This window comes from Rhamphochromis longiceps, linkage group LG14, assembly GCF_057381845.1.
Source record: "Rhamphochromis longiceps isolate RC_006_pf linkage group LG14, R_longiceps_female_GT1.1, whole genome shotgun sequence".
Classification (NCBI taxonomy): domain Eukaryota; kingdom Metazoa; phylum Chordata; class Actinopteri; order Cichliformes; family Cichlidae; genus Rhamphochromis; species Rhamphochromis longiceps.
This window is the reverse complement of record NC_140570.1, coordinates 14,203,881-14,230,614: the sequence shown is the minus strand read 5'-3', so window position 1 is coordinate 14,230,614 and position 26,734 is coordinate 14,203,881. Positions and strand designations below refer to the sequence as shown.

Here is a 26,734-nt window from a genome sequence, read left to right as displayed (position 1 = left end):
TTAAAACAGAAGGCAATACTGCGGCTGACAGGGTTTATTATGTGAAACAGCAGTGTTGGAAAGGCTGTCAGCTGTGTGGGGGAGCCCCCTTGTGGCGAGAGAGCACAGCTGCACTATTGAGCACATGTTCCAGTGATTTTTATCCTACCGCAAAACAATAAGAGAAGGTACGACCTTTCCTATGCTCCCAGGATGTGGGTGTGAATGCCAGAGCACTCTGGAATGCACACAAAGTCTTGTAGTGAACAACAGCCTAAGACAGGGGTGTCAAACTCAAATACACAGTGGGCCAAAATTCAAAACTGGAACAAAGTCGCGGGCTAACATTAATATTTATTGAAAAAAAAAAAAATCTTCCTCCAGATATAAGAATGAATCTTTTCTTATGGACTCAAATAAGTTTTGCTGGAAAACTGAATATGGAACAAGCAAAGCTTAATACTAAACAATATATATATTAGCTGTATAATACCAGTGGGCAAGCTCTAATAGTAATTTGGTATGGCTTCGCGGGCCAAATGTAATTAGGCTGCGGGCCAAATTTGGCCCGCGGGCCAGAGTTTGACACCTATGGCCTAAGACATCAAACGGTCAACATGCAGTATTCTACCATATGCAAACTTATATCATTAAAAGATTATACTGACTACTAAGTATAATTTTCCATTGACAATAGGCAGACACAGGGAGAAGCAATGGGGCATTTTGTTTAAGTGCCTCACTACTCGGGCCGTTCATATTGTTACATCCCCCAGGAGGATGTCTCTTCTCCCTATTAACCCTTTGTTTTGTCCAGGCTCCACCTCCTCTGTCCTGATTGGATGTTGCGCAGAGTCCGGCTAATTGGTAAACAGCAGAGCACTATTTAAGGCCTGTGGAGCTGTGCTTCTGGGCCCTCTGGCCATGTTGGTTGCCATACTTGTGCAGGCTTGCATGCCTTTGTATTTTGTGTGAGCATTGTTGTTTCATGTTCAGACTGCTTGTAGGGGAGAGCTGCCTTTTGTTTTGACACCCTGTTTTCTCCTGTTTATGTGTTGTTAGGTCGGTTATGGTTATAGGTTGTATATTTTGTTTCTTTGGAGTTAGGTAAGTTTCTTTTATTTCAACATCAGGGATGTTTTGTTTGTTATGTTGGCCTTGGCTCTCCCTGACGTTATACCTCAGTCTGATCCCATCACCCGTATTAAATAAACCTTCTAAAATTACCATCTTGGCTCCTCCTTCTCTATCCACCTTTATGTTCGTCCCTTCAACCCCCTAGACTAGCCAGGGGATGTAACAATATAGACCTCCTGACATCTGTCGACACGGATTCCTTTTTGATGGCCTTCCGAAGGTTCATCGTGAGAAGAGGGAAACCGGCAGAAGTTTACTCGGATCAGGGGACAAACTTCAAAGGAGGGGAAAAGGAGTTCCAGCAGGCATTCTCCAGCATGTGTCCAGACCTCCAGCAGAAACTGGCTATGCAGCAGGTATGTTTCCGCTTCAACCCACCTGCAGCACCCCACTTTGGAAGCACTTGGGAAAGAGAAATCCGCTCTATCAAAAACGCCTTATACACCTGTTGGCTCTCAGACCATGAGTGAGGAAGTACTCAGGACCGTTCTTACAGAAATCTAGGGTATCCTGAATGCCAAACCCCTAGGTTATGTTTCTGCGGATGTGGCTGACATCGATCCAGTGATCCCTAACTACTTGCTCATGGGGCGGCCTGACAGCTCCCTACCTCAGGTAGTGTATCCCGAAGAAGAAGCGCTAGGGAGGCGAAGATGGAGACATTCGCAAATCCTGGTGGACAGATTAATAATAATAATAATGGATTGCATTTTATATAGCGCTTTTTGGGACCCCTCAAATAGGGCTGCATGATTAATCGTTAGAAAATCGCGATCTCGATTCATACTTATGAGCGATCTCATTTCCAAATGACAACGATAAAAAAAAAAAAAAAAAGACGACGACGACTGTACCGCATTTTGATCCGGGACGTACTCTGCATGAAAACAAGCGCTCACTCTTCCTGCTCAACAAATGACAAGGGCGGAGCCTTATACTACGTGATACAGAAGCTGTGCCGTGTGATGCTAAAATTAGCAGGGAAAAAACAACGGAGAGCACGTCAGGGATGACGAGAAAGTGACAGGAGAAAATCCGTCCCGGTCAACCACCCAAACATCAATAACGGGAACCTTATACAGCGCTTCCCTATACACGTCGAACTCCCGCAGGCACAAAGAAATTAGAGGCTATTACTTATCACCTGACCAAAGATATGACTCCCATCAACACTGTGCAAAACGAGGGATTTAGGAAAATGATCAACACCCTAGACAAACGCTACACAGTGCCGTCCCGCAACAATTTTTCTATTGTTGCACTACCTGCTCTATACACGCAGTGTCGAGCAACGGTGGAGGCGGAATTTCAAGCAGTACAACATTTTGCGGCAACAACAAAACGTGAGACATTTGTTGTTTTTATGTTTATTTATTGTTTTTATGTTCAGTTTCAACTGTTACGAAGTTGATGTGCAGTTAATAAGTGCAATAAATATTTATACTGGAAAAGAAAATCGTGAGAGAATCGTGATCTCAATTCTAAGCCAAAAAATCGTGATTCTCATTTTATGCAAAATCGTGCAGCCCTACCCTCAAAGCGCTTTACAATACCACTATTCATTCACTCTCACATTCATACACTGGTGAAGGCAAGCTACAGTTGTAGCCACAGCTGCCCGGGGGCAGACTGACAGAGGCGAGGCTGCCATATCACGCCATCGGCCCCTCTGGCCATCACCAGTAGGCGGTAGGTGAAGTGTCTTGCCCAAGGACACAACGACCGATCATCAGACACTATTTGCCTAATCTCCCAACTCGGATGAAGTGGCAGAGACCCATGGAGGACATAAAAGAGGGAGCGGTTGTTCTGCTGGTGGATCCACAGCTACCCAGAGCATCATGGCAGATTGGGAGAGTTACGAGGATTCTTACTGGCTCTGATGGCCACACCCGAACGGCAGAGGTGAAGATACGTGACAGAACATACACCCGGCCTATAGTATGTCTGATTGTGCTTCCGGCGATCAAGGATGAGGATGACCAGGTGGGGGATCCCTCGTCTGTATAGACAGCCTTTCCATGGAGTCAATTTGCACCGCAAATTGGGGGGCGGCTATGTTGGAAAGGCTGTCAGCTGTGTGGGGGAGCCCCCTTGTGGCGAGAGAGCACAGCTGCAATATTGAGCACATGTTCCAGTGATCAGAGTTTATTTGAGCTAACACAGGGCAAAAGCCACCTGGCAGACTGACTCAGCAGGGGATGTCTACACACGGTGTGAGTCGTGTGCGTCGCTAAAGAACTGTGAGTAGACGTGGAGCCCTGCCTGGAAAGGACAGTTTTAGTCTTTTATGCCATTTGGACATTTAGTGGATGTAGGAGTGCAATGTGTATTGACCTGTTCGCTATGTGGCTAGTTCATGCTACTAATGGTACTTGTTATGCTACATACTTGCTAGCTGTAAGCTAAACCCATTTGGTGTTTTGTGATATATTGTTGTTGGGTGTATTGGCAGTCAGTGTCATGTACTGTAAGGGTTTGGGAGTAGTGTATGAAACTTGTGCATGTAGATGTTCATATAGGAATTCCCATTTGTAGTTCTGGTTAGATTTGAAGAAAGCTAATGAATCATAATTCATGACTTAGATATTTATTACATTCAGTATTCTGAATATGTTTTGTTCACAGACCACACCCACACCCCTCACCACTCTGTAAGCCTGCGGTTGCATTACTGTGTTGCTCTACTGTGCTGTTAAGATGAGGAATCACAGTAAAGACGGTTTAACCTTTATCTGTGCGTCCTGTGTGTTCTGACCGACACCCCAAGGTGAACACCACTGCTATTCAGCCAACGCCTATACAGTCGTTGGTTCAACCAAAATTAACAAGCAGCTTGTTTAGTTTAAACAGTCTGCGTTAAGCTGGGCAAACACTGTGCAATTTTTTTCAGTCACGTTATTCCGCTCCAGCTCAAACTGTACAATTAAATCGCAGGGGTTAGAAGTTCATAGGTCACGATGCAGGGTCTCACACTATACGGCCTGATGCTCTGATGTGACCTGAGTGCTCAAACTGTGCGTCCATAACATGAAGCTTATCATACAAAATCTGTCTCTCGCTCTCCCTCTTTGTGTCTTTCACTCACTCACTCACACAGACACACACACACCCCACCACCATCAACTTTGCTAAATTACTAATGAAAAACATTGACCAGGCAGCTGTGATTGAGCAGCAATGTCCATCCAACTCTTTTCATAGTTGTTGTAGTCGTGATAATTTTGTGAGGCCACATTGAAAAGCCTCGGATACGTAAGCGTAGAGCTGCCACCCAGGCAAAAGAAAAATAGAGCTATATCACGTTATAACATGAAAAGTATATTGTTCTAACAATATACTTTTCGTGTTTGTACAATAGACTATCATGTTAGTACAATATACCTTTCACGTTTGAACAATATAATATCACGTTACTACAATATACATAATTATCACGTTCATACAATATAAATATTATATTGTACGAACGTGATATTATATTGTTCAAATGTGAAAGGTATATTGCAGAAACCTTTAACGTTATAACGTGATATAGCTCTATTTTTCTTTTGCCTGGGTGGCAGCTCTACGCTTACGTGCTCAGATGAGCTTGCCAAAGTTCTACAAGTTGTGCCTCCATCTCTTGTGTCCAGATCACACGCTGCACTGCCGTGCTGCTCCACCTTTTCACTTTCATTTCTGTGTTTGTGTATGCGCAGTGTGAGAGGCTGCGTTGAGGGGCGACAGGATTTCAAACAGGTTTGATTATCTTGTGACCATACGATTGATGATTGGGAGCTGGTCGTGAGGTTTTAACTGCTTTTCGTTACCCCATGTATACTACACGATGCACGACACACAATTAAGGCAAAACTCGGGCCGATCCCCTAAACGGTTGCGCGACTGAAAGATTGGCTCAAAATGGGCCAAAAATCGCACAGTGTATGCCCAGCTTTTGGAGGCTAGCTCCAAACAAACATCCGCAGCTTGGCAGTGTATACAGCACTATAATGACCAGACCTAATTCTTTTGAAAACCATACATCTTTCCACAGGTCTCCACTTCATCAGACATCACCTAGACCCAGAGCTGCATGAGGCCAGCACAAACAGCGGCCTATTCGACGAAGATGATGGATCCATGGGGTCAGGAAAGCCAGAAGCAGGGGAGCTGGAGAGGTACCTTTCATGTCCATTCACTGGAGGTGTGGATCTATTGCATGGCTTTCCTCACATCAAGAAGCTGTCGATCAAAGTCAATACAGCTCTTCATGCATCTGGAGCTTGTGAAGGACTTCTTAGTCATGCAGGACTCCTATTCACTGCTAAACAGTTAAAGCTTCACAGAAAGAACCTCGAGAGCAAACTGCTGCTGAAGCTTAACTATCACCTCACTGACTGAAGAAATGGCACATTTTTGCTAAATATGCAGAAATAAATGCACACTTATACAATTTATGGAAAACTGAGCTGCCTTGTATGAACATGAAGATGCCTCGTTCTAATGTTTTCTCTGAGGCTGCTGTGCCATTTGGAGCAAAAATGAATATAAAGTTTACAGCATATCTTGTCACTGGAAATTGTTTGCACTGTTTATATATTTATATTATTTACTGTAGATATTGGTGAAAAAAGCTTTATGTTGTGAAAAACTGAAATCTGGAAATTAGAATTGTTGTGCCTTATTTTGTTGATGTTTTTACATATATTCCTTTTGAACATTCTAAAATTTGTATGTTTATTTATTTTTGTTTTTCTAATAGCATTTATTTATAAAATAAATCGGACATTTTAAACAGTTACTCGCTTCTTGAGTAGTCTTTTCGCCAAACACCTTTTTACTCTTACTTGAGTAACTTTTTTGACGACTACTTTTCAAGATGGGGGTCCCCATCTTTAAGAAGGGGGACCGGAGGGTGTGTTCCAACTACAGGGGGATCACACTCCTCAGCCTCCCTGGGAAAGTCTATGCCAGGGTGCTGGAAAGGAGAGTTCGTCCGCTAGTCGAACCTCGGATACAGGAGGAACAATGCGGTTTTCGTCCTGGTCGCGGAACACTGGACCAGCTCTTTATCCTCTCCAGGATACTTGAGGGTGCATGGGAGTTTGCCCAACCAGTCTACATGTGTTTTGTGGACTTGGAGAAGGCATTCGACCGTGTCCCTCGGGGTGTCCTGTGGGAGGTGTTGAGGGAGTATGGGGTGTCTGGCCCATTGCTACGGGCCATTCGATCCCTATACAACCGCTGCAAGAGCTTGGTTCGCATTGCCGGCAATAAGTCGGACTCGTTCCCGGTGGGTGATCGGCTCCGACAGGGCTGCCCTTTGTCTCCGGTTATGTTCATAATTTTTATGGACAGGATTTCTAGGCGCAGCCAAGTGGCGGAGGGCTTTCGCTTTGGTGGCCTCAGAATCTCATCTCTGCTTTTTGCAGATGATGTGGTTCTGTTGGCTTCATCGGGTGAGGGCCTCCAGCTTGCACTGGAACGGTTCGCAGCCGAGTGTGAAGCAGCGGGAATGAGGATCAGCACCTCTGAATCTGAGGCCACGGTTCTCAGCCGGAAAAGGGTGGAGTGCCCACTCCGGGCCGGGGATGAGTTCCTGCCCCAAGTGGACGAGTTCAAGTATCTCGGGGTCTTGTTCGCGAGTGATGGGAGAAGGGAGCCGGAGATCGACAGACGGATTGGGGCTGTGGCTGCAGTAATGCGCACGCTGCACCGGTCCGTCGTGGTGAAGAGGGAGCTGAGTGTAAAAGCGAAGCTCTCAATTTACCGGTCGATCTACGTCCCTACCCTCACCTATGGCCACGAGCTGTGGGTAGTGACCGAAAGAACGAGATCGCGGATACAAGCGGCAGAAATGAGCTTCCTCCGAAGGGCGGCTGGCCTCTCCCTTAGAGATAGGGTGAGAGGTTCGGCCATCCGGGAGGGGCTCAGAGTAGAGCAGCTGCTGCTCCACATCAAAAGGAGCCAGCTGAGGTGGTTCGGGCATCTGACAAGGATTCCCCCTGGGCGCCTCCTGGGTGAGGTGTTCCAGGCATGTCCCACCGGGAGGAGGCCCTGGGGCAGACCCAGGATACGCTGGAGAGATTATATCTCTCGGCTGGCCTGGGAACGCCTTGGTGTTCCCCCGGATAAGCTGGAGGAGGTGGCTGGGGAGAGGGAGGTCTGGGCCTCTTTGCTTAGGCTGCTGCCCCCGCGACCCGGCCTCGGATAAAGCGGATGAAGATGATGGATGGATGAATGGACTTTTCACTTTTACTTGAGTAATAATATTTTAAAGTAATGCTACTCTTACTTGAGTACAATTTTTGGATACTCGACCCACCTCTTCTGTAATGATGGTCTGCAGTGAGAGGGCTACAAAAGTGTTGATCCCAAAAGTCAGAGCATAGCACTCCATGGAGAGGTTAGAGGCGATCTGAAACCTGCGGTGACAAAGTCCTTATAATTATGAGAGATTCAGCACATACTCTAAGACTGCAATAGATTTGTGTGGCAATGAACCAGTAAGCTGACTCTAAACTAATATTGTCATCCTTTCCTCTGTATTGAACTGACAAAACAGTCATCCATCCATCCATCCATCCATCTTCATCCGCTTTGTCTGGGGCTGGGTCGCGGGGGCAGCAGCCTAAGCAAAGAGGCCCAGACCTCCCTCTCCCCAGCCACCTCCTCCAGCTCTCCTTTCCAGCACCCTGGCATAGACTTTCCCAGGGAGGCTGAGGAGTGTGATCCCCCTGTAGTTGGAACACACCCTCCGGTCCCCTTTCTTAAAGATGGGGACCACCACCCCGGTCTGCCAGTCCACAGGTACTGCCCCTGATCTCCACGCAACATTGCAGAGGCGTGTCAACCAGAACAGCCCTACAACGTCCAGAGCCTTCAGGAACTCGGGGCGGACCTCATCAACACCAGGGGCTCTGCCACCAAGGAGTTGTTTAACTGCCTCAGTGACCTCGCCCCCGGAAATTGGCGGGTCATTCCCCTCATCCCCAGACTCTGCTTCCTCCTCGGAAGACGTGTCAGTGGGATTAAGGAGGTCCTCGAAGTATTCCTTCCACCGCCTGACAATTTTCTCAGTCGACGTCAGCAGCGCTCCGCCAGCACTATACACAGTACAGGTAGAGCACCGCTTTCCCCTCCTGAGACATCTGACGGTTTGCCAGAATCTCTTCGAGGCAGTCCAAAAGTCTTTTTCCATGGCCTCTCCGAACTCCTCCCACACCCGAGTTTTTGCTTCAGCCACTGTCCGAGCCGCATTCCGCTTGGCCTGTTGATACCTGTCGGCTGCCTCCGGAGTCCCACAGGCTAACCAAGCCCGATAGGACTCCTTCTTCAGCCTGGTGGCTCCCTTCACCTCTGGTGTCCACCTTTTGGTTCGGGGATTACCACCACGGCAGGCACCAACCACCTTGCGGCCGCAGCTCAATGCAGCAGCTTCGGCAATGGAGACGCTGAACATGGTCCATTCGGACTCAATTTCCCCAGTCTCCCTCGGAATGCTGTTGAAGCTCTGCCGGAGGTGTGCGTTGAAGATCACGCGGACTGGGGCCTCTGCTAGACGTTCCCAGCACACCCTCACTACGCGTTTAGGTGCACCGAGTCTGTCCAGCGTCCTCCCCCGCCACCTGGTCCAACTCACCACCAGGTGATGATAAGTTGACAGCTCAGCCCCTGTCTTTACCCGATTGTCCAGAACATATGGTCGCAGGTCTGGTGATACGATTACAAAATCGATCATCGACCTACGGCCTAGAGCATCCTGGTGCCACGTGCACTTATGGACACTCTTATGTTCGAACAAGGTGTTCGTTATGGCCAAACTGTGATTTGCACAGAAGTCCAATAACAAAACACCGCTCGGGTTCAGATCAGGGAGGCCATTCCTCCCAATCACACCCCTCCAGGTCTCGCTGTCGTTACACACGTGAGCATTGAAGGGACTCTAAGAAGGCTGGGTGCTCTGAACTGCCATTCGGCGCATAAGCGCAGATGACAGTCAGGACCCATTCCCCGACCCTAAGGCGCAGGGAACAAGCCCTCTCATCCACCGGGAAAAACCCCAACGTACCGGCAGCAAGCCGAGGGGATATTAGAAGCCCGCCACCTCTCACCAGGGGCAACTCCAGACTGAGACAGAGTCCAGCCCCTCTCCAGGACACTGGTTCCAGAGCCCAAGCCATGCGTAGAGGTGAGCCCGACTATATCTAGCCGGTACCTCTCAACCTCACGCACTAACTCAGGCTCCTTCCCCACCAGAGAGGTGACATTCCATGTCCCTATTGCCAGTCTTGGCAGCCGGGGATCAGTCCGCCAGGGCCTCCGCTCCTGGCCGCCACCCGGCACACAATGCACCCGACCCCTATGGCGCCTCCTGCGGGTGGTGGGTCTGTGGGAGGATAGGCCCATGTCTCCTCTTCGGGCTGTGCCCGGCCGGGCCCCATGGACTAACGGTGTGTTCACGCGATGGACGCGAACAAAACGCCCCAAACGCCCCTAATTTGACGCGTGCACATTCGCGTCTCAACGCGTGTCCAAGAAAAATCCATTGCGGGTCAAAATATCATACTTTGACGTGCGTGAACCGGAAATGTGGGAGGAATGTGGGAGGAAGTTGTGCCAGACCGGTATCCTTGCAAGATGGCAGCTGTCGAGCTAGCGCTTCAAGAGAGAGTGTCCCTTCTCTATGTACTGTGGAGAGCAGAGCAGCGGCGTAAAAGACGTCCTTGCCATACCTGGGTCCATCAGGTCCTCCAGAGGCATGAGCAGTTTGGTGAGTTTCACCATTTGCTCCAGGAGCTGCGCCTGGATGACGGCCGATTCCAGAGATATCACCGTCAGCCAGTTTGAGGACCTGCTTTCTAGAGGTGGGGGAAAAAATCGATACTGCGTAGTATCGTGATATTTTGTTTGCTAATAATGTATCGATACAGGGACAGCAGATATCGATATTTTGTTCCAAAAACTTCCAGTCCACCAGATGGTGCAGTTGAGCTTTTTCTCTAGTGAGGTCAGCAGAGGTTAGGTCAGCACATGGGAAAATAGATCAAACAAAGATGGAGGAAGAAAAAGAGATCAGGAAAGCGCCATCTGCGTTTAAATCAAATGTTTGGACGTACTTTGGATTTTTTAACAAGGATGGAACAAATGAGATGGATATGACACACGGGATTTGCAAGGTGTGTCGTATGAAAATAAAGTACTCTGGGAATACTACGAACATGAGGGCCCATCTTACACGGCACCATCCAAAAATAGCATTAACCGCGGACGGGAAAGCTAGCTCTGAATCAGCTCCACTGAAAAATCAACCAACGCTGGACACTCTTAGCTTAGCAAAGCTATCTCCCAATTCAGAGCGAGCTAAGAAAATAACACAATCTATCATGTACTTCATCTGCAAAGACCTGCGTCCTTACAACATTGTGGAAAACGAGGGCTTTTCTTACATGATCAAGACGCTGGAACCCAGGTATGTGATACCATCACGACGTTTTTTCGCGGACACAGCCGTACCCAATCTCTACATAGATGTGAAGCGTAAAGTTGAGGAAAGTTTGAGCACAGCAGAAAGGGTTGCATTAACTTGCGACGCATGGACCTCGCGGGCTGTGGATTCATATGTGACTATAACAGCTCATTATCTCACAGCGGACTGGCAACTGCTGTCTTACGTTCTCCAAACTCGAACATTACATGAAAGTCACACCGGAGCGAACATTGCAAATCTCCTGCAAAATGCAGCACAGGAATGGGGGATTGCTGACAAAAATCTGGTGGTTGTCACCGACAATGCTTCTAATATGACAATTGCCACTCAGCTAGCGGAATACCTGCATGTGAAGTGTTTCGCCCATACCCTCAATCTGGCATCACAACGAGCCTTAAACCTGCCTGCAGTAGCCAGGGTCTTGGGAAGAGTGCGGCGCATAACTGGGTTTTTCAATAGAAGCACAGTGGCAAACCACGCTCTGGAGCAAAAACAGAAAATGTTACAGCTCCCGACTCACAAGCTCAAGACCGACATCTGCACGAGATGGAACAGTGCTTATGACATGCTCCAGCGTTTCCTTGAACAACAACCTGCGATTTGTGCAGCGCTGCTGTCTCCCGAAGTCAGAAAGAGTAGCACAGATATCTTTACTCTAAACGAGACGGATATTGGGAACACTGAAGAAATTGTCCGGGCCTTGAAGTCATTGCAAGTCGCGACTACTGTGATGTCTGAGGAAAAGAATCCTACTCTGTCTCTCGTAGCACGGCTGCTAGCACAGCTGTTGCACGACACCCAAGACAACATTGGTGACACAGCACTGGTCAGAAACATCAAGCAAAGTATCAGTCAAGATCTTAAGAAGAGATATGCCAGCACAGTCGAGAGGAACACCCTCTACACAGCATCAGCTCTCGACCCATGCTTTAAAACCCTGCCGTTCCTGTCACTGGAGGAAAGACAGGAAACCTGTGCCAGAGTGGTTGCTGAGGCTATAACCCTTCAGGTAAGCAAACATTCTGGTGTTATAATTTAAATAACTTACTTACAATATTAGTAGATCGGTGATATTTTTGTCATATTGGTAATATTCTATTTAACAATTAAATACATTAATTATAATTTGCTAACATATTACTGCATACTAAAAGATATGAAATATTTATTTTCTTCCTCTCTCTGTATGTGTGTGGGTTTTCTACAGGAAGAAAAGAGGCAGCAGCCCATCTGTGAGCCAGAAGCCCATGAACATCATGAGAAACCTGACGAGACTGAACAAAATCTCAGACCCCCTCTCATACCAGCCAAGATGAGGAAGTCTTGTGGGTTAACAGACTTGCTTGGTCAGACTTATGGTGATGTTGGAGCCCCACCAAAATCATTATCTGCCACAGCTGAGGAGGAGGTGAAAAGATACCAGGAGGTCACGTCACTGGCACTCACAGAAGACCCACTAAGCTGGTGGAAATCCCATGAGGAAGTCTATTCTTTCCTGGCCACACTGGCAAAAAGATACCTTTGTATCCCAGGTACTAGTGTCTCGGCTGAAAGAGTCTTCTCAACCGCTGGAGACATCGTCACAGCAAAACGGAGCACTCTGACTTCAGAGCATGTTGATCAGCTCCTTTTTCTGAGCAAGAATGCTGACATTGCTTCACTGTCCAAATGTGTTTAACTTTTTAGGGCAGCAACAAACAGGACAGTTTACTTATTTTAATTTAAGAAATATTTTATTTTATTTAAATTTAAAACTTTTTTATTTAATGTAAAATTATATTTTGTTTTAAGCTATAATTGTACCAGATAGTTACGTTCAGTTAAGTTGGTTACTAGACTGTTATACAAACCATTCACTTTGTCAGCAATAAAACTGACTGACATGAGAGAAAGACTGAGTGTGAGACTTTATTATTAGATAAAATGAATATTGATAAAGTTTACCTTTATGGACAAAATCTGCAGTAGAAAAAATATGTGATAAATCACAAAATATCGTATTGCAATACCCAGAATATTGCAAAAATATATATATATAAAAATAAATAAATAAATAAATAAATCTCAATAATATCGTATCGTGAGTTAAGTATTGTGATAATATCGTATCGTGGGGTGTATGGTGATTCCCACCTCTACTGCTTTCCCTCGTCGGTCCCAGCATCGCCCGCCTAGACACCAATTACAGGCGCTCAATCCCACCTGCAGAGCGCCTGTCCGTCTGCCTGAGGTTAGTAAAAGTGTTTAATACGGTAGTCCTTTATTGATACCTGTGCTAATATGCTAAACCATCCATTTATACACTGCTAACATGGATGTGTTATGCTAACAGTGAATGCTGTCGGTGTTTACTGATAGCAAACTGTGGTACAGAGACGACTGTTTATAATATTTCTAGTGATACTCAGAAGCTCTCATCAAGTCCCGATTTAATTCGATTTATGCTGTTATCAGTGTTTGCAATGATACCATGGCTGTGGTGTCACATCAATGTATGCGCTCGGTGTTTGCTGATATCAAACTGTAGCATTAGGACCACTGAGTTAACCTTTGTAGTGATACTCACTCCTTTTTATTTAGAACTGGTTTAATTCTGGGATAGTTGAATATTTGTATATAATCCCTGCAGCTGTCAGACTCTATAACAGGGCTCACCAGCCCTTATTAAAACAGAGTTAGATAAAACTGTGAACAGTTTGGTTCATCTTTAGTTACATGGTTCTATCTTGATAAGCTATGTCTTATCACAGATTAATTGTTCAAAAATATTAATGATTTAAGCAAGGAAAGGGCTACATGTCAACATACAACTCTTTATTTCTATTAATGTCTTACTTCATTCCTACCTGATTGACATGTTTAGGAATTGTGAGTGATTGGCACACTGTAGTGGCAAAAGTTGCTACCAATCAAATTATGATATGTTAAAGTTAAAACAAAACACAGCTGTTTTAGATATTATCTAATATACATTTTGTAATTATCCTTGTAATTACAAAATGTTTTATGTAAGATTTAAGTTTTGTGATTTAAATGACATCACAAAAGTATTTTGGAATTTGAATAATGTATTTTGTAACTGCAGTACACATAATACTAATTTTGAACAATTTTGTCCAGGTTCCTTGTCACCGGGGACTCCTTCACGACCAAGCATTCAGTTACAGAGTCGGTGTGTCCACGTTGAACCAGATCACCCCCCAGGCAGCGACGGCCATCTGGGACTGTCTAGTGGACAACTTCATGGCTGCGCCTTCACCTGGAGACTGGCGCTCCATCACAGAGGGATTCCAGGAGCGCTGGAACTTTCCTCTGTGCTGTGCAGCTCTGGATGGGAAGCACGTCCAGACAAAGGCACCCCATATATCATATAGGAGACACACACATTGATATACACTAAATATTTATTTAAGTTCTTTTTTGTGGTGCCCAAATTTATGCACCTGCTTGATTTTGTTTAAACAATTATTGCACACTTTCTGTAAATCCAGTAAACTTCTTTTCACTTCTCAAATATCACTGTGTGTGTCTCCTGTATGATATTTAACTGACATTTTTTTATTGTAACAACCAACGATTTATACAGGAAAATGATGGCTATTAACAAGGTTGCCCAAACTTCTGCATCCCACTGTATCAGTATATTTTGTCATTAGTATAATATGAAATAAATTCTACATGTGTCAAGTCGTGTGCCAACATTTGCTGTGTAGTAGAACTGAGACATTAGTCATTATAAAAATGTATTTGAAATAATATTAAAATTCTCAAACAGAAAAACATTAAACATAAATATATAAAATATAAGAATTTACAGAGAGACAGGAATAAAAAGGACCAGCTGCTCTCCAGAGCAGGAACAAGGCTGAGGAGGAAATGCTCCATTGGAGACTGGTGTGGACTCTTCAGGGATACCAGGATGGCCAGCTCCAGCGCCGATGGACCGTCCTGGGACCCGTCCCTCATCTGCCTCGGAGCCGTCCTCCCCTGTGGGCCTGTAAAACAGCACAAAACACAAAGAAACGAGAAGACTGCTACTAGATTTTAATTTCAACATTGAAAAAAACAAAAAAACAAAAACAGGATATAATCAGATTGGTTGTAGATATTTAGTAAAGGTGATCACAAGGCAATCCCACCGACTGAAAAGGTATCAGTGCTTGCTGTACATACCTGTGGGTGCAGCAGCAGGAGCTCAGGGACTGGGGAGCCAGGAGAAGCAACTGCTCTGCTGCAGAATCAGTTGGTTCTATCAATACAGTATTAAATGTTAACAGGTTGAATATAATAATCGTAGAGTAGACAGTGGTCTCTCATTTATTGCAGCAGGGGTTCTCAGAATAACTAGCCCCTGGTCACGCACTTTATACACTGTTTTCCCCACACACATGAACATTGGTCACAGTTCTCACAATTGATTCTCAAAGTGCAAACCTTTGTAGATTGCAAAACGTAAAAGTATTATTATGCCGCGGTTTGTCTTCATCTGCCCGCCACTTTCGTGCGCCTTTTTCCCTCGCGGTGCAGGTGTGTATTTCCGAATGAGGGTCATAGTTATGGGTGTTTTTGTGCTGTTTTTTCTATTGGACGTGATGGTTATCAAAACCAAAAGTGATAAATTTGGCAAGCGCAGGAGATTTGTCAATCAGGCTGCAGAATGCAATGCTGTACTGTGCAATAAAAAAAATCAGCGAAAAAGTGAAGCAGTGAGGGATGAACAGCGGGACCACTGTGTGCTGTTTATTAATAAACAATAAAATATATTCCTAAATGACAACATGGATAAAAGCAGAACGGTATTTGTACTTCAGTGGGAAAATAGCGGTGGCTTGCTAGCTTTTGTGCAACTTTCCCGGGTCAGTAAAAACTTTCAAAAGAGAAATGAATGAACTTACCAGGTTGCCCGATCTCTTCACATATCTTCCTCCAAGCTCAGTCCTTTTTATTTCTGTCTCGGTACAGAAAGCAGCTGGTGTCGTACAGCTCCGAGTTGTTTGCTACCGCATTGATTAGCCTTCCCCTCCATTGAAGTATGAAAGGCTTTGGCTGGATCTGCCCCTTTGACCTAGGTCAAAGCCACGTCACCAGGCTCCTAATTGGTTGTCGCGGCGCGATTTGACGCTGGAGACGCGAAATGCGCGTATGCACAAAATGCAACAAAAAAACTGACGCGCGTGGTTTTATTCGCGCGTCAAATGCGCCAGACGCGCTACACTGACGTGCGTTTCACACGTTTTCGCGTTTTCGCGACGCAAATCTGCTTCTGAATTTTCGCAGGACCCGCAATCGTGTGTCATCGCGCCTTTCCATTGACTTTACATGTAAACCTGACGCTCTATTCGCGTCCATCGCGTTCGGTGTGAACACACCGTAAGGCCCGGCCACCAGACGCTTGCCCTCGGGCACCCTCCCCGGGCCTGGCTCCAGGGCGGGGCCCTGGTAACCCTATCCCCGGCAGGGTAAACTGTTCCCTTGATGTTCTCTTCATAAGGGTCTTCTGAATCGCTCTTTGTCTGCTTTTAATAAATGAGGTCAGACCAAAACAAACAATATGTATTTCACCCTGACTGATGTAGACACATTCACGCTGTTACAGTCGCTTGACTGGAACATCTTGTAATTATTACTTTTAATCTAAAATAACCCGCTCTAACACCAATCTTACCTACAAGAGAGCACGCAGCCTCCACTCCTCCGTTGTAGATGGATGATGTGGCAGATGGCTCTATATGGTCCCACATAAGCTGGATGTAGTTGAAGACCTGCACGTAGCCAGCTGTGGCCAGAGCCCACCACAGGGACCAGTAGATTAAATGTCTGAATGGTGATAATTATTACAAGAGATTATGATGATGACTGTACAGCTACTTCTACTGTTTAAAAGAAGTACCCTATGAATACATTATAAAAATTTGGACCAATTAGTAGTAATCCCAGGTGTTAATTAAATGCAAGTGGGCACTCAAAGCATCTTAGTGATTTAAAAAAAAATATTGAAAGAAAAGAAATGCCTAGAAGAGTAGGACTCCCTGAAGCTTTGCCAAAGCAGATGAACAGTTTCTCTGCTGCAGTAGCCAGCACTGCTATTATATTCCATCTTCCCTTTCCCCGAGCCTTCTCCATCCTTATCCGTCACTGAATCCTTTTCTCCCCGTAGCCCCTCTTGCTGGCAGTCTACAGCTGCAGCCTTCTTCCCTTTGAAGAACATGCTTGTCTGGGGCATGGGCAACCAGAATGAGACGAGAAATGCCACACTCACAATTCCCAGGGTAATAGTATTGATATAGAAGTAGTCCAGGCCTGTTGGTTACAATTGATCATTCATTAGTGCTTGTTTAAAGTTCAGTTCATAATTTTCTTTCTTGTCATGCATCAAATGTTATTTTTCATATTATTGTGGTCAAATACTGTAGCCTGTATCACTTTATCAGCTGTAAACTGTGTGTGTGTATGTTTTATTTTGTTTTTCTTAAATCGCTGATAGAATTGCTTGGTTTTTAGCTGGCTGTCTGACACATTTTGATCCCAGCTGTTGCTCCTGTGTGTTCACCAGAGATCAGACACTGCCACTAAACGTCTGATTCTGACTCCCTCTTTTCTTTTTTTCTACAGCTTGTGTGCAGACACTCTTATTGCATGTGTTTAAACTATCCAAATAAAAAACGAAACAAAACTGAGATTCTGACAATCCCAACACGACACACAATACTGAATTGTAGACGTTTTTGCCCAAAACGAGTCACACTGGGTTACAGAATCGCAGCAATAGATCAAACCAAATTTTGCCTATTATGTGTTGAGCTTTTGTTGGTTCCTAAATGTTGCTGTTCTGCTATTTTGCAGCACCATTTGGCACAGGCTCCATGAGTATGCCAGCTGGATTTGGGAATACTGCAGCCTTCAACCTCCCCACCAGCTTTAGTGGAACGTTCCAGCAACCCTTTCCTGGTCAGGCTCCCTTCCCTCAGCCTCCCGCCTATCCCCAGCAACCCAACGGTGTGTGTCATGTAGACAATAATGGCTATGGTGAGATTTGAGCTGTAGTTGTCAAGTGGTCGTCTATAAAATTTTTCTTCATGTAATATTTGGTTCACTCAATTAACCCTGACAGAAGAGGTCTTATTTGATTTGGTAATATTATTATTATTGATATTATTGTTTTAATTATATTTATAGCTATATGAAAATAATATAGAGCAAGCTAGATAGATAAATGAGAGAGAGAGAGATCCATGTCCATCATGTAACACTTGAAATCACATTATGTCTTTCAGGTGGAGGATTTCCAGCCTTCGGCCAGGCCAAGTCTGTTGCAACTCCTTTTGGGCAGGCAATGGCAGGACCTATGGTCTCTAGCAACCCTTTTCTGGTTAGTCTGGTGGCTATGTGCTATAGTCTCCTGGATCAGTACTGTGCAAAAATCTTAACTCATCTTTCATTTCTTACAGTGGCTTGTATTCGGCCCCCACAAACATGAATCAATTTTATTGGAATTCCACATGAAAGACCAATACAAAGTGGTGTACACGTGAGAAGTGGAACAAAAATCATACATGATTCCAAACATTTTTCACAAATAAATAACTAAAAAGTGGGGTGTGCGTAAATATTCAGCCCCCTAAGTCAACACTTTGTAGAACCACATTTTGCTGCAATTACATCAGCCGGTCTTTTAGGGTATATCTCTACCAGCTTTGCATATCTAGAGACTGAAATCCTTGCCCATTCTTCTTTGCAAAACAGCTCCAGCTCAGTCAGATTAGATGGACAGCGTTTGTGAACAGCAGTTTTCAGATCTTGCCAGAGGTTCTCGATTGGATTTAGACCTGGACTTTGGGCCGTTCTAACACATGGATATGTTTTGTTTTAAACCATTCCATTGTTGCCCTGGCTTTATGTTTAGGGTCGTTGTCCTGCTGGAAGGTGAACCTCCGCCCCAGTCTCAAGTCTTTTGCAGACTCCAAGAGGTTTTCTTCCAAGATTGCCCTGTATTTGGCTCCATCCATCTTCCTATCAACTCTGACCAGCTTCCCTGTCCCTGCTGAAGAGAAGCACCCCCAGAGCATGATGCTGCCACCACCATATTTGACAGTGGGGATAGTGTGTTCACAGTGATGTGCAGTGTTAGTTTTCCGTCACACATAGCGTTTTGCATTTTGGCCAAAATGTTCCATTTTGGTCTCATCTGACCAGAGCACCTTCTTCCACATGTTTGCTGTTTCCCCCACATGGCTTTGTGGCAAACTGCAAACGGGACTTCTTATGGTTTTCTGTTAACAATGGCTTTCTTCTTGCCACTCTTCCATAAAGGCCAACTTTGTGCAGTGCACGACTAATAGTTGTCCTATGGACAGATTCCCCCACCTGAGCTGTAGATCTCTGCAGCTCATCCAGAGTCACCGTGGGCCTCTTGGCTGCATTTCTGATCAGCGCTCTCCTTGTTCGGCCTGTGAGTTTAGGTGGACGGCCTTGTCTTGGTAGGTTTACAGTTGTGCCATACTCCTTCCATTTCTGAATGATCGCTTGAACAGTGCTCCGTGGGATGTTCAAGGCTTGGGAAATCTTTTTGTAGCCTAAGCCTGCTTTAAATTTCTCAATAACTTTATCCCTGACCTGTCTGCTGTGTTCTTTGGACTTCATGGTGTTGTTGCTCCCAATATTCTCTTAGACAACCTCTGAGGCCGTCACTAGTGATGTGACATTCTGTATCGAGGCTTCGAAGCTTGTGTCGAGTAATTGAGGGAGCGTTTCCGCGATGCGCGTATCGAGGCTTGCTTCATTTATGGGAGGAGCTGAAAATGATGACGTCTGAAGCCTCGCTGCCCGGCTGTACCACATGACTGGTTCATGAAGTGGTTCGAACTTTGCCGCGAGATATGACAGCGATATAAACCCCTCAGACTTCATTCAAAAATGTGGGTGTTTGATGGAGAGTTGCGGTTAGTGAGAGTTTGGAGACAGTTTGGAGACAGTTTGGAGGTTTATGAGAGTGAGGAGAGAAAGTCAGGAGAGAATGGAGCCAGCTAAGAAGTGGAGGATGTCCTCCCCTGTGTGGGAACATTTTGATCTTATTCCTCCCAACAAGGTATGTAAATTTCTACAGAAGATGTATTTTCATAATACTGATGGTGCAATACAATTTATGTTAAGCTGTCTTGAGTTTTGTACAAGGTGAAGTGTTTGCTATGTGCCATGGGAGATGGGATATAACAACAATACCTCATCCATGCATAGGCACTACAGAGCTTTGCATGAGAATAAGGGGAACACCGATTGTGGAGCAAGACCAGGTGAGCCATCAAATGCAATGATAATATAGCATGCAGTAATGTTACTAAATGATATAACAATATTATACAACTGTTATAAGTTACGTGTGTGATATTTATATTTGTGCTTTGTCTTTATTGTCTTTCCTCAGGAGAACAATCTCAAATAGATGAAGACCTGGTTAGCATGGTGATTGAGGACTCCCAGCCATTTAGCATTGTGGAGGACAAAGGATTCAAAAGATTTGTTAAATCATTAAATCCTAGCTATGTTCTCCCCACTAAAAAGGTCATAAAAGCAGTGAAAATTTAGTTTTTACAGAATAAAATGTGAACAGGCAGGACTGAGGCTCAAAGCCTCAGTGTGTAGCTGTCCATACCTCAACGTTACAAAAGCACAACTACTGTCCACACCCCAACCACACCTCACCTCACAGTAAATGATCATTTCTATTTTAAGCATTTCCAAATAATCATTTTCCACACTGCCAGTATAAATATACACAGTATACTGCCATCACTACAATATACATGTTTTACACACTCCTTTTGTTGTTGACATTTACAGGCTGTGTGCAAAAGGCCACACTCTTCAAATTCATGCCAACTAATATTTTTACGTCCAGTAGGTGTCCTACTAGAGCAAATGAAGCTTCAAGAAGCTTTGCGCTGGGATGAACCAATTGGATGAAAAGCTTCAGTGCTTCATGAAGCTTCATCTGCCCATCACTAGCTGTCACAGAGCAGCTGTATTTGTACTGACATTAGATTACACACAGGTGCACTCTATTTAGTCATTAGCACTCAACAGGTAATGTCTATGGTCAACTGACTGCACTCAGACCAAAGGGGGCTGAATAATTACGCACACCCCACTTTGCAGTTATTTATTTGTAAAAAATGTTTGGAATCATGTATGATTTTTGTTCCACTTCTCACGTGTACACCACTTTGTATTGGTCTTTCATGTGGAATTCCAATAAAATTGATTAATGTTTGTGGCTGTAATGTGACAAAATGTGGGAAAGTTCAAGGGGGCCGAATACTTTTGCAAGCCACTGTAATATCTTGCATCTAAGCAGCTGGGCGTTTTCAGTTCAGTTCTTGTGCCTGAACATTTTCAGATGTTTGTTTAAGCCACTTGACCTGTCAATCATTCAAGTATAAAAAAGGTGACTAACTCAATGCATGACCCAGTGTTTCTACACATAGCAGACAACTTGGAAATGAACCAGAACAGATTATTTAGTTGAATCTGTGAAAAATGCCAATAAAAACATAGTTTGATAGATATAAAATGGCATTTGTGTATGTGTTAGGACAAAAAAAATAAGACAAAAAGTATAATGAAAGTCATGCTGTTAAGAAATAGATTTCTTTTTTTTCTTTCTTTTTTTTAAATCCAACAAGAGCTGACACAAGACATGAGAGCTGACCCTCATCATTTGACGCTTCAGTTGATCCATCAGAAATAGTCTTAGTGGAAGGGTGGCCGACAAGAAGCCATTCTTCAGGAAGCAGTATGTTCAAAAAAAGTCAGGAGAGGGTTCCACTGTGTATACAGACATCTGTAAGACACTGTGGAGACTGGAGCCTACCCCAGCTACCCGTGAGAGGCAGCCAGGCTTTTACAGGGCTAACATGGAGAGACAACCATTCATACTCACACCAATAACTCATGCAAACATGGGGAGAATATGCAAACTCCACACAGATAGTGGAGTCGAACTCAGGACCTTCTGAACCACTTTGCTGCTATATTTGTCACCATGACAATGATCCTAAACACACTGCCAAAAGCAAATCTGAATGGAAAACCACGTAGTGGAACACTATCAGTCATGGATTGGCCTCCTTAGAGCCCGGGCCATAACATTATTGAAGTAGTGTGGAATCATCTTGACAGAAAAAAGAACAAAAGTCAGCCAACATCCAAAGAAGAGCTTTGAATGTCCTTCAAGAAGCCTGGAGAACTATTCCTCATGACTAGTTAACGTAATTACTAGAGAGCTGCCAAAGAGGGTTTAGTCTGTGTTGAAGAATAAAGGTGGTGATACAAAATTTTGACTTTGGTATATTAGAACCTGTACAAACAGTTGTTGACTCATGCTGTATTTTCCTGTGTGTCACAGGAAAAGTGTTTCACATTTGAATAACCTCCTGCACCTGTTGATAAGATAGATAAGATAAAGCTTTATTAGTCCCACACATGGGAAATTTGTTGTGTCACAGCAGAAAGTAGACAGTGCAAAGTTTCAGAAAGTAGACTGTGCAAAGTTAGAACAACACAAATGAAAGAAAAAAGGTATAGGAGAAGATAAAAAGAATAAAAAACTATATGCAATAGAATAAAATACTACGAGGTGGCTCGAGACTTTTGCACAGCACTTTTGATCTGTGTTTGACACAAAAATAAATAAAGAGACTTCAGTTCTTTGTGTAGATTTTACTGTAAGGGATGGCTTTGTTTTTTTTGTTTGTTTGTTCATCTATCCATCCATCTTCATCCGCTTTATCCGAGGCCGGTGTGGAGAGCAGGGAAATTATTTTACTGCTATTGTTAGTAATTATCATCATTACCATTGCATTAATAATATAATCTACAGTATTGATATTGCATTCAGATGTTTAAACAGTGTGTCTTTCAGAAAGACTGAGCCACAGGCTGACAGGAAATTGCAGGTTTGCAGAGTGTGCCTTTTACAGAAGTGAAACCGAAAGCAAAGTCTAAGTGCAGGTTATTCTGAGGAGCTGTTTGGACGAGGCTATGTGAATAACTAGGTTATTCAAATTGTCTTTTATACTTTTATATTCTTTGATTAAGCTTTTAGTAGAGGTTCCTGATTATAACATTTATTCAACATAGTACATATAGTTTCAGTTAGGTTATTACACATAAGGATGAGCCTCTGTCCTGGTAAAAGGTCAGAAGAGCAACGGATGAATTGAGAGAGCATGTAAGGTCGACACACACACACACACACACACACACACACACACACACACACACACACACACACACACACACACACACACACACACACACACACACACATTAGTTAGACTCATTTATAGGTGAGAGGTTAGTCATGTTTGTCTCTGCAAAAGAGGAACAGTTTCTTGCAGGATGTGGGGCTCGTGTTCCAGACGAGACAGAGATAATGTTCTTTTAAACTGTGTTAAAAGTCATTGTGGTTTTGATCTGACCTATGTATGGAATGTATCTGACGTTGGCGGGGCATCATTAAAGTCAAACTCTGATGGTATAAATATCTGCTGATGCTTTGATTAAGTCGAAGATCAATTCCTGTCTGCGAACAGAGTGATCTTCCCACGCGTTTATTTCATTAATATCAATTGTTTGACCAAGTTCGGGACCATGGCTGTTTGTACTCTCCTTCCTCAATGTTAGAACCTTAACACCGGGTCGCGGGGGCAGCAGCCTAAGGAGAGAAGCCCAGACCTCCCTCTCCCCAGCAACCTCCTCCAGCTTATCTGGGGGAACACCAAGGCGTTCCCAGGCCAGCCGAGAGATATAATCTCTCCAGCGTATCCTGGGTCTGCCCTGGGGCCTCCTCCCGGTGGGACATGCCTGGAACACCTCACCCAGGAGGCGCCCAGGAGGAATCCTTGTCAGATGCCCGAACCACCTCAACTGGCTCCTTTCGATGTGGAGCAACAGCGGCTCTACTGTGAGCCCCTCCTGGATGGCCGAACTTCTCACCCTATCTCTAAGGGAGAGGCCAGCCACCCTTCGGAGGAAGCTCATTTCTGCCGCTTGTATCCGCGATCTCGTTCTTTCGGTCACTACCCACAGCTCGTGGCCATAGGTGAGGGTAGGGACGTAGATCGTCCGATAAATTGAGAGCTTTGCTTTTACACTCAGCTCCCTCTTCACCACGACGGACCGGTGCAGCGTCCGCATCACTGCAGCCGCAGCCCCAATCCGTCTGTCGATCTCCGGCTCCCCTCTCCCATCACTCGTGAACAAGACCCCGAGATACTTGAACTTCACCGCTTGGGGCAGGAACTCATCCCCGACCCAGAGTGGGCACTCTTCCCTTTTCCGGCTGAGAACCCCATGAGAATCCTCATTCCCGCTGCTTCACACTCGGCTGCGAACCGTTCCAGTGCGAGCTGGAGGCCCTCACCCGATGAAGCCACCAGAACCACATCATCCGCAAAAAGCAGAAATGAGATTCTGAGGCCACCAAAGTGATAGCCTTCCGCCACTTGGCTGCGCCTAGAAATCCTGTCCATAAAAATTATGAACAGAACCGGTGACAAAGGGCAGCCCTGGCGGAGCCCATCATCCACCGGGAACGAGTCTCACTTATTGCCGGCAATGCGAACCAAGCTCTTGCAACGGTTGTATAGGGATCGAATGGCCCGTAGCAATGGGCCAGACACCACCTCCCACAGGACACCCCGAGGGACACGGTCGAATGCCTTCTCCAAGTCCACAAAACACATGTAGACTGGTTGGGCAAACTCCCATGCACCCTCAAGTATCCTTGAGAGGATAAAGAGCTGGTCCAGTGTTCCGCGACCAGGACGAAAACCACATTGTTCCTCCTGTATCCGAGGTTTGACTAGCGGACGAACTCTCCTTTCCAGGGAGGCTGAGGAGTGTGATCCCCCTGTAGTTGGAACATACCCTCCGGTCTCCCCTCTTACTACTGCCCCTGATCTCCACGCAACATTGTAGAGGCATGTCAACCAGGACAGCCCTACAACGTCCAGAGCCTTCAGGAACTCGGGGCGGACCTCATCAACACCAGGGGCTCTGCCACCAAGGAGTTGTTTAACTGCCTCAGTGACCTCGCCTCCGGAAATTGGCGGGTCATTCCCCTCAACCCTAGACTCTCCTCCTCGGAAGACGTGTCAGTGGGATTAAGGAGGTCCCCGAAGTATTCCTTCCACCGCCTGACAATTTTCTCAGTTGGCGTCAGCAGCAGTCCGCCAGCACTATACACAGTGCAGGTAGAGCACCGCTTTCCCCTCCTGAGACGCCTGACGGTTTGCCAGAATCTCTTCGAGGCAGTCCAAAAGTCTTTTTCCATGGCCTCTCCAAACTCCTCCCACACCCGAGTTTTTGCTTCAGCCACTGTCCGAGCCGCATTCCGCTTTGCCTGTTGATACCTGTCGGCTGCCTCCGGAGTCCCACAGGCTAACCAAGCCCGATAGGACTCCTTCTTCAGCCTGGTGGCTCCCTTCACCTCTAGTGTCCACCTTTTGGTTCGGGGATTACCACCACGGCAGGCACCGACCACCTTGCGGCCGCAGCTCAATGCAGCAGCTTCGGCAATGGAGACACTGAACATGGTCCATTCGGACTCAATGTCCCCAGTCTCCCTCGGAATGCTGTTGAAGCTCTGCCGGAGGTGTGCGTTGAAGATCACGCGGACTGGGGCCTCTGCTAGACGTTCCCAGCACACCCTCACTACGCGTTTAGGTGCACCGAGTCTGTCCAGCGTCCTCCCCCGCCACTTAATCCAACTCACCACCAGGTGGTGATCAGTTGACAGCTCCACCCCCCTGTCTTTACCCGATTGTCCAGAACATATGGTCGCAGGTCTGGTGATACGATTACAAAATCGATCATCGACCTGCGGCCTAGAGTGTCCTGGTGCCACGTGCACTTATGGACACTCTTATGTTCGAACAAGGTGTTCGTTATGGCCAAACTGTGATTTGCACAGAAGTCCAATAACAAAACACTGCTCGGGTTCAGATCAGGGAGGCCGTTCCTCCCAATCACGCCCCTCCAGGTCTCGCTGTCGTTACCCACATGAGCATTGAAGTCTCGCTCTTTGTCTGGTGCCTCACCCAGGATCAATTTGCCATGGGAGACCCTACCAGGGGGCAAAAGTCCCCAGACAACATAGCCCCTGGGATCCCTGGGACACACAAACCACTCCACCACGATAAGGTAGTGATTCACGGAGAGGTGTTTGTTTTGTTTTTTTGAATAACCAGCCCATTGCTCTGGTGAACAGCCATATAGCTAGCATACTTTCTTCTCAGTTAACACTGGACAAGAACCTTAGTACACAGTCTCACTGCGTGCTTCCCTTTTTCGTTCTAGGGTGCGGGTCCACAAACCCCTTCTTATAGCGGTCCATCATGTCAGCTGCACTACAGGGTCAACAACTGGCACGCTTGCATCTATTGCACTGTTTTTGTTTCACTAGTAGCTTTAAAAACACAATGTTTGTAAGAATTTGTATTTTCTATCGCAGTTTGTCATAAATGGAACAATATGCGACACAGTCGTGCTGACACTGTCGAAGGCTACAAAACAGTGATGGTGTGTGCAGAGGGGGAGGTCGATGCCCTCCCCTTTATTTAACCTGTGAACTAGCCTGGCCTCTACTGAGCCATGTAGGAATGTTTAGCTTATTTTAGAGTTTAGAAATGTGTTAACATAGAATGTAGAACTATTGTAGAGACACTGACACTGCCCTCAATATAATAAAGGCCTCACTGTGTTGTGAACTTAGGAGTAGATTGTAGGAGACCCCTCCCCCACTTGAACTGTGAAAGTAAAACAGAGAGGAGTTAATGCTGAGTGGAAATTCCCCAGAGAATGTTTGGGTGGGGGTCTCAACATTTGTAACTGGATAACTGTGGTCTGGAAGGGAGATGGACTTTTATGACCGCAGGGAGTCACGTACATAGAGACACACACCCACAGTGCTTTAACTGTCACGCACACACATCCACACGCACACTCACTCATGTGCACTCACACATACACACAGGTATGCATACACAGTCACACATGAGCACTCACATAGACACGTGGGAACGCGCACATGTAGGCATTCATGTGCTCGTGCACATAGACACAGACACAGTTTGCAGCACACCCTGG

The 26,734-nt window shown here is 45.5% G+C and overlaps 1 protein-coding gene across 1 annotated transcript; it reads left to right on the top strand.

Annotated features, from left to right (window-relative positions):
- The first annotated feature begins 10,484 nt into the window (after nucleotides 1–10,484).
- Nucleotides 10,485–12,192, top strand: LOC146653790 (E3 SUMO-protein ligase ZBED1-like). Its single transcript, XM_085380663.1, has 3 exons — nucleotides 10,485–11,597; nucleotides 11,796–12,014; nucleotides 12,121–12,192. The coding sequence occupies exons 1-3, from the start codon at nucleotides 10,485–10,487 to the stop codon at nucleotides 12,190–12,192; spliced, it is 1,404 nt and encodes a 467-aa protein (XP_085236789.1).
- The last annotated feature ends 14,542 nt before the right edge of the window (nucleotides 12,193–26,734 follow it).